The 8,551-nt window shown below is 34.5% G+C and overlaps 1 gene segment (V, D, J or C); it reads left to right on the forward strand.

The window, feature by feature from the left end:
- LOC107563572 (Ig lambda chain V-I region BL2-like) overlaps window positions 1–8,129 on the forward strand; it is a 9,250-nt gene extending 1,121 nt beyond the window's left edge. Inside the window, 2 exon segments of the V gene segment in view lie at window positions 7,121–7,351; window positions 8,126–8,129. Coding sequence covers window positions 7,121–7,351; window positions 8,126–8,129 — 235 coding nt within the window.
- Window positions 8,130–8,551: the final 422 nt, after the last annotated feature.

The raw sequence follows: 8,551 nt of genomic DNA on the forward strand, positions 1-8,551 counted from the left end.
CCTTCAGGGAACGAGGGTTACACAAGTAACCTAGACGTTCTCTGTAACTGCTTTCAGTTCTTTGTAGCAAATTGCTTTTGGTCCATCATGAGAACTTGGCTGAGGGATATGCTTTTTGTGGTATTCTTTCTAGGTACAGCACTTTCTATTTATTAATTTCTGTTGTTTGAGAATGTGATGTGAGAGGCAGTGTGAGTTAATAATGTTTTATGCTCTCCACAGAATGCAGAGGACAACACACTGTACGTCAGTCACCAAGCTCTTCTTCAGCTCACACAGGAGAGACTGTGACTCTGAACTGTGAATATAATACGACAGACACAATGCCTGCTCTGCTGTGGTACAGGCAAACAAAGAATTTATCTCCAGAATATATTTTAGTAAGACATCATTTTGGAAATGGAAGTAATTCCAAAGACTTCCCCAACAAAAGATTTCAGTCCCAGTTGGATTCTGCTGCAAGAAGAATTTCACTGACTATCCAGAACCTTCATCTGCCTGACTCTTCGTTGTACTTCTGTTCTTTGAGGCCCACTGTGAAAACAGGATACTGAGTATTCAAACAAAAACCTGAACTTCACAGCCCACGTAATAGTTTGTTGCCATTCTCACTGTTTGTATGTGATAAAAGTAACACAATTTAATGCTGATAAATAAAGCAACAACAACAACATGAATTTAAAAATGACTTAATAGCTACTTATAGCTAAAACATTTGTATATAATTTCTACATGTTTGTTCTGCAAATAATTTAGAGGCTTTTATTTTATTTTTTGAAAACTGGACCCACAACTCTAGACCTAAAACGTGTGTGTTTGGGGTCAGTAGGAGGGGCTTTAGTGTTTTGACACCATCTAGGCCATCCTGAGGATGTGGTTTTGAAATAGATTAGCTACAAGCTGAGCTGTCAGTCAGAACATCGGCCTGAACCATGTTGCTCTGTTTACTTAGCTTTCTATCTACATTTGGAGGTGAGAAGCTCAATTTCAGTTTAATTTTAATACCTTTAATCTTGTAACCACATACATTTCAGATTTTTCTTCATTAGAATTGTACAATTAATGCTCCTGAGGTCAGGTTCAGGTCGACCAAAATACAACACCGTAAAATAAATCTATACTTACGAATACTCATTTCTCTTTTTCAGCTGGCCGCAGTGGAGACGTCATCACTCCTGTCCAAACTGAGGTGTATGGGAAGAGTGGGGATAAAATAACACTGTCTTGCAACTACTCCACAGCCCTTTCTTTGTATTGGTATCGTCATTATCCAAGATCAACTCTAGGTTTCCTTCTTCTGATACTACAAAACAGCGGGGAGTCTGAAACCATGCAGCCTGGAATGTCCGTGAAATTAAATGAAAAGAAAACCTCTGTGGATCTGGAGATCTCCTCTGCGAAAGTAACAGACTCGGCAGTTTACTACTGTGCGTTGAAGCCCACAGTGTGAGGAAACCCGGCAGCGTCGTACAAAAACCTAAATCTGTCTTAACAAAGCATATCTAAGTACTGAAAAATATACTAATACCATAGAAACACTGCACTACATATGTTTCACATCTATTCTGAATCACACAGTAATTATACTGTTCAGTATTTCACTGTGAAATTATTATTATTATCATTTTAAAATCTATTTATTATTTAGTGATTATCACCAATCAAAGTGAATTAATTGCCATTATTTTATTAGATTAAAATGAGGTAAAGAATCATTACAGAAGACTGTTTATCATCAAGAGAGAGCAAAATTATGTTCTTAAAACTAATGTTTCACTGTTTATTTCTCTCTATGTGAAAAGGGTGAGTAAAGGTTCAATTTGACAATGAAATTCATATACATAAGCAGAGATTTCAACAACCTAATGGCTTTTAAGCTTAGGTTGTCACTGTGCTTTGATGTTCCAAGAATAATTTCTAGCACAGTTCTAGTTTAAACTGATATTCATCTCTGTCTGTATTGGTGTTGCCTTTGAAGTGCAGATGAATCACCAAACCTGATATAGGTAACAGTCAAATTAGGACATAATGAGTTTGTGGTAACACCTGCAGCTGTCTGAAACTGAAATAGACATGTACGTTAAAGCTATACATCCACTTTTTTTTTTTTTAAAGGGAAAACACACTTGAGAAATGGCTACACATGCACTTCAAAAATTAAACATTAATAAAATCAACTGGGAAAAAGAGCACTACTGTAGAAAACAAATCTATACAGAATATTTTAAGAAGTACGTCTAACTGATACGACACAAATAAACTTCTAATTTTTTTTTAATTCAGCGATGATTTTGTGTAATGAATGAATGAATGAATGTAATCACACCCAGGTAAAATCATGCATTCTTTTCTCATTCTTTCTCTGCTATTCATTAATTCAATTTTACAGAAACATTTAAACCTCAGATAATAAGATGTGTGCACTTTAAAAAAAAAAGGTAATTATGGACATTATCCATATTAATGGCCATTTCCACTAATGCAAAAACACAATGCAGTGCAGTGCAAAAAATACAAAATACAGGTAAAACACCTGTTTAAAAAATCAATACAGAAAATTCCTTAATTTTAATATAGAGTACGTTGTGCCTTCTTTTTACAGATTTTTTTAGATTGTGGGTGGAGCTTTAAGAGAGGCTTTCATTTCTCAATTATGAGCTTCATTTTGTTTTTACAGTGCAATCATGATGTTCCTGTGCATTCTGATTCTGCTGTCAATAATTACAGAGTGAGAAAAAACATATATATATATATATATATATATATATATATATATATATATATATAGGTTATATCACCTGTTTTATAATTGTATGTCTGTTTTTATGATAATTCAACAGCATTTATTTACACTTTGTCATACTTTACCATTTTCATTCTTTTTATTAACAAGTTCTATACACACATTTTACAGATGAATGCTTTGCACAGACAATAACACCACTGCAGGACAGAACACAAGTTACTGAGGGGAAGCCAGTCAATCTGTCATGCACATATGATGGCAGTGTACAGAGTTTACTTTGGTATCGACAATATCCTGGATCTGGACTGGAATTTCTGCTCCTTGTCGTTGAGTCATCTACGAAGTCTGTAGTATATGCAAATCCCCCTATTCCTAGACTGGATGGTGAAATGAGTATGAAAGACAAGCGTGTGGATCTGATCATCTCCTCTGCTGAAGTGACAGACTCTGCTCTGTACTACTGTGCCCTGGTGCCCACAGTGACAGAAAACACAACACCGCTGTACAAAAACCTCCAACCATACTCCATGTGCAATACACACATGGTGTTGAAATTAAATCACTATTTCAAATAATTTCTTTGTTTTTCTGAGTAAACTCCATAGCCCTGGTTTATAGTAGTTAACACTTTTACCTCTACATATGACTGTTTTAGTGCAGAAATGCACAGCTGTAATCATAAAACCATAAGTTAGCTCCAAAAAAAGAACATAATTTAAGAAAGAACATAATGTAAGTGTTTAATGCATATACATACAGTAAGTTCAGCTGAATCAGTTTAATGCTGTTAAACTGAATGTACAAAGCAAACTGCTGAAATATCCACAACAATCAATTGCATGTGAAAGCAGCTATCTATCGCTTACACCCTATGACTAAAATATTAAATGAACAAAACATTAAATAAACTTCATAAACTTGCTTAAAATAAACCCATGACAACCACAAGGCGGCACCTGTTCTAGTTTTGAGTGTATGCACCGTAATGTGATGTGATATTTGATACTAACTAGAGCCAGATGATTTTCTTGTTCCTTAAGAGGCAAAAGTTTAAATTTTCACAATTATCCTTTATTTGATTCTATTTAATGACTATTTTACTGAGACGTGTTTCTCCAGGCCAATGTATGGATATAGAAACTTGTGATGTGATGGCTAAAATGATCCACAAGAGGGCAGACTTCAACCAAAAATTAATTGAAACTGAACCATTTCTTCAAGGGCACATAAGGGGAGGAGATCCAAGGCAATTATTTCAGGCATGCTGAGGTTTCAGACATAGTTAAACATAGTTGCTCATTTGCTCCTTGTCAGTAATGATTTTCTTGTTTTGTCTGTGGCTCATCTCCCTCTTAACAGGTAAGAGATACATGCAATTAATCAAATAAACATCACTTAGAACACACAATAATATAAAGTACTTTACTTCTGTAGTTCTGTTCGTCTCCATTCATTATTCCCATCTATCTTTCTCTGTTTCTCCTAGGTGATGCCTCTAGTGAGGGAATAGCACCAGTCTCTCCTAATGAAATAGTCTCGGAAGGGAACACAATCACCCTGTCCTGCAATTACAATGGATCAGCTGCTACAGATGCTCTCCACTGGTATCGTCAGTACCCGAGATCCAGACCAGACTTCCTGTTTCTAGTTAATGAAGCTGCATTTAAGCAACCAGCTGATCCTCCAATTCCTGGAATATCTGCTAGATTAAATGAGGAGAAAAATCGTGTGGATCTGGAGATCACTGGCACTGCATTAACTGATTCTGCTCTGTACTACTGCGCCCTGCAGCCCACAGTGACAGGAAACACACATACACTGTACAAAAATGAAACCCATTAAAATAGAATTCAGCATCTGTGCTCAGTGGATGATTATGCATGTTTATATTTGAACATTTTGATCCAGAATTGGGAGCCAATGAGTTTCAATTGCTTTATGATTGTCTTCTTAGCAACAACTGACCTTGTGTTCAAGAAAATAGAATACTGAAATACATTTAACCAGAATTTAAGGATATGCATTTAGTAAACCACTCTAATAGTTCTTTCCAGTATGCAGTATACATTTTGACACATTTTAGTACTAATTTTGTCAGCGCATCGAGTGCATTATTATTATGATATGCTGCACAGTGATGAAAGTTTTCTGACTTTTCTCATTACTGCATTTCAGAGATTGTCCTGGAGTTTAAATACAAAAATATTGATAAATCATTCCTTATTAAAGCATTAACTAATCTGTGATCCAATCACGATTACCCACTCAAGTTTGTTGTCAAAAAGTTGCCATTTTGATATGATGCCAGATGTGATGATTATGAATATACCAGACAGTACCTTTTCACATATGAAATACTACATATTAGTAGTCCAAATGGATTTTCAAATGTACACTCTCATGAAGAAAAAGAAAAGGTACAAAAGTCCGTACTGGGGCAGTATCCTTTTAAAAGTTCTATGATGTATAATTTAGGCACTAATATGTACCGCACATCCTGATTTTGCTGAGGTATTAGCATATTTTGTTGACCCTGGAACAAAAATTTTGTGTTGACCATATCCCTACACCTAAACCTAACCTTAACCATGAGTAATCCCTAAAATCAGAGGAAATTATAGATGAATGACATTGATGTACATGCACCGAACACTGATTGTAAGCCTAAACTTCACAAAAACTATAAACTGGTTCTTCAAATCTGATTGGTTAATCACAATGTTGTTCCAGCGTCAACAAAGATGTTGATCCAGGAACATGGTAAAATCAGGTTCTGCAATATGTACCTTCAAGATACTATGCACCCTTTTTTTCTGAGAGTTTATCACATTTGATGTAATCATAAGCACACAGAGATAATGTGGGTGGAGCTTCAAGATATTGTGTTGGGATTCATCTCTTATTTGACTTCAGTCTGTTCTTTAGCAATGCAAAAATGGCTTCTCTTTTATACCTACTTGTAATTTTAGCCATACAGGGTGAGTAGGTTTAATTAATTGTTTTACTTTAGATCTATAAGATATATTTACCAAAAATACTATTTATTTATGTAAATACAGGATAATGTAATTTACAATAACTTGCAATTTACATAACTTCATACTGAACATTCTGCGTGTATTTTTCCTGATGTTTTTCATGCTCTATTTGCAGGTAAATCTTTTGCCCAGTCAATAGCACCATTGCAGACCACAGAACATCCTACTGAGAGAGAGACAGTTATTCTCTCATACAAATATGATAGCCAAGCACGTAGTTTACATTGGTATCGACAATATCCTGGATCCAGACCTGAATTTCTGCTTCTTGTTTATGAATCAAACAGTTTACTACATGCAGAACCCCCTTTCCCAAGAATGAATGCCAGTGTGAATAAGGTGGAGAAGCATGTCCATCTGGAGATCTCCTCTGCTGCAGTCACAGATTCTGCTCTGTACTACTGTGCTCTGGAGTCCACAGTAACAGGAAACACAAGAACACTGTACAAAAACCTCTATGGGAAGTCTTTATTATGTAATGTTAAATATCCTCTATGACAATAATAGAATTAAAATAATGTCCTTGAAACTTTCTAAAAGCACTGGTTTACCTTCACTGTGATCATATGCATAAATAAAGATTAAATATAGATTTTTGGTTCATTTTACTCATTGTATATTTTATGCATTACAATATATTGTATTTTCATGTATTTATGTATTGCATTTTTATCTAATATTTCTGTTTTTTTATGAAAGAAAGAAAAAGATTCTTTAAAAAAATTATTTCATTAAAAAAAACCTTTATACATAAATTTGCAAAACTTGGCATTTTCGGAAGAATTGAATTCAATTAAACAATTGTAGCCTAGCTTTTTCCCCATTCTCATATCGTTAAAAAAAACAATATTTCAAACTAAATCTAATACACACATAACGTGATATCTCTGAATGTTTTCATTTATACATTGCAAGCTATGGGTGGAGCTTTTGGGTGGATCTCATAAAAAATTCACATCTGTGTGCAGATTTCATTCGCTGTTTGTGGTGCAAAGATGATGCTTCTGTGCTGTCTGCTTGTGTTTTCAATAACAGAATGTAAGTGATAAACAGTAGGCCTACTATATAGCTTTGTTTAAAGATAGAATCGTAATTAATGATATTAACAAGCTTTTATGCCAGTTCATAGCAAGTAATTCAACATTATTTCATCATTTGCTTTGCTAAGCAATTTACATTTTGTGAACGTTTTCATCTTGTTATTTTTTCTAACTGAAAGCTTCCTATTCTATGCAGATACATTTGCACAGTCAATAAGACCACTGCAGAATGACATTCATGTCACTGAAAAGAAGCCGGTCATGCTGTCATGCAAATATGAGGGAAGTGCAAACAGTCTACACTGGTATCGCCAGTATCCTGGATCCAAACCTGAATTTGTGCTCCTTGTCATGGAGGCATCCACTAAACATGTAACATATGCAGATCCCCGTATCCCTGGAATGGATGGGAAAATGAGCATGAAAGATAAGCAAGTGGATCTGGAGATCTCCTCTGCTGAAGTATCAGACTCTGCTCTGTATTACTGTGCCCTGCAGCCCACAGTGACAGGAAACACATCAACACTGTACAAAAACATCTATGAAGTGAAAAAACAAGACTTTTGTCATAGCCTCATGTTTACTGATTGTAGATTAATCAAGTAATCAAAATTCAAAGAAAATGCTTAAGATATTTCACAAATTTATTTATGAATTAAAATTTAAAAAAAAAATTGCTATAAAGAATGTAAAAAATATAGGATATTTCAACACAAATATGATCAAATTAAATTTGAAAATGAATAGGCATGAGTTTCTGAGCAAGATTTCAGGATACAATTCATATGATCGTTTAAGGGAAAGATAAAATCTTATGTACTGTGACAGATCACCATTTGCTCTAAGTCTTTTGCCAATTTAAATCACCCTTGTTGACCTCACTAGTTTATTTTAAATGGCACTGTAGTGTAGCAAATTCAATTTTAAAGTACAAATATTCAATGTCTCCCAATTAATATGGTCATAAACATGGCATGCATTATAATTCTATATTAAATAGTTTTCAACAGAGTATAGCATGTCTCATCACTAGATTTGTCATATTCCCAAGTATTCCATGTCAACTACCCTTTTGTGTATTTTACATCAATGATGCTTTTCATAATAATAAAAAAGATCCTTTAATTTCTAAAGGTTTTGTTGCAATAACAGAGGACAAAATTGTGGATTTGGTGGTTCAGTGAAGTAACCCTATGACTTTATTTTTTATAAACTGGCTGCCCATATTTTAAAACCTCAAGATAATCAAAAAGGCGGACAAAATATGCTGTGTTATTAATGATAACCTTGCTCTTCCACAGCTGATTGATTTAAATTCATTATTGCAGCCACATGGTGGCATTATTTCTAGTCTTATGTCTCATAAGACATTGTAAAACCTCAAGATAATCAAAAAGGCGGACAAAATATGCTGTGTTATGAATGATAACCTTGCTCTTCCACAGCTGATTGATTTAAATTCATTATTGCAGCCACATGGTGGCATTATTTCTAGTCTTATGTCTCATAAGACATTGTACAGTCATGGTCAAAAGTTTTGGCAGTGACATAAATTTTGTGTTTTGCAAAGTTTGCTGCTTCAGTATTTGTAGATTATTTTTCAATGGTATACTGAAAAACAATGATAAGCATATACGTTTTACAGGCTTTTATTGGCAAAAAAATATGAGTAAATATTTACAGTGTTGACCCTTGTTCTTCATAACCTCTGCAATTCGCTCTGGCAT

This window comes from Sinocyclocheilus grahami, unplaced genomic scaffold (assembly GCF_001515645.1).
Source record: "Sinocyclocheilus grahami isolate Dianchi unplaced genomic scaffold, SAMN03320097.WGS_v1.1 scaffold879.1, whole genome shotgun sequence".
Lineage (NCBI taxonomy): Eukaryota > Metazoa > Chordata > Actinopteri > Cypriniformes > Cyprinidae > Sinocyclocheilus > Sinocyclocheilus grahami.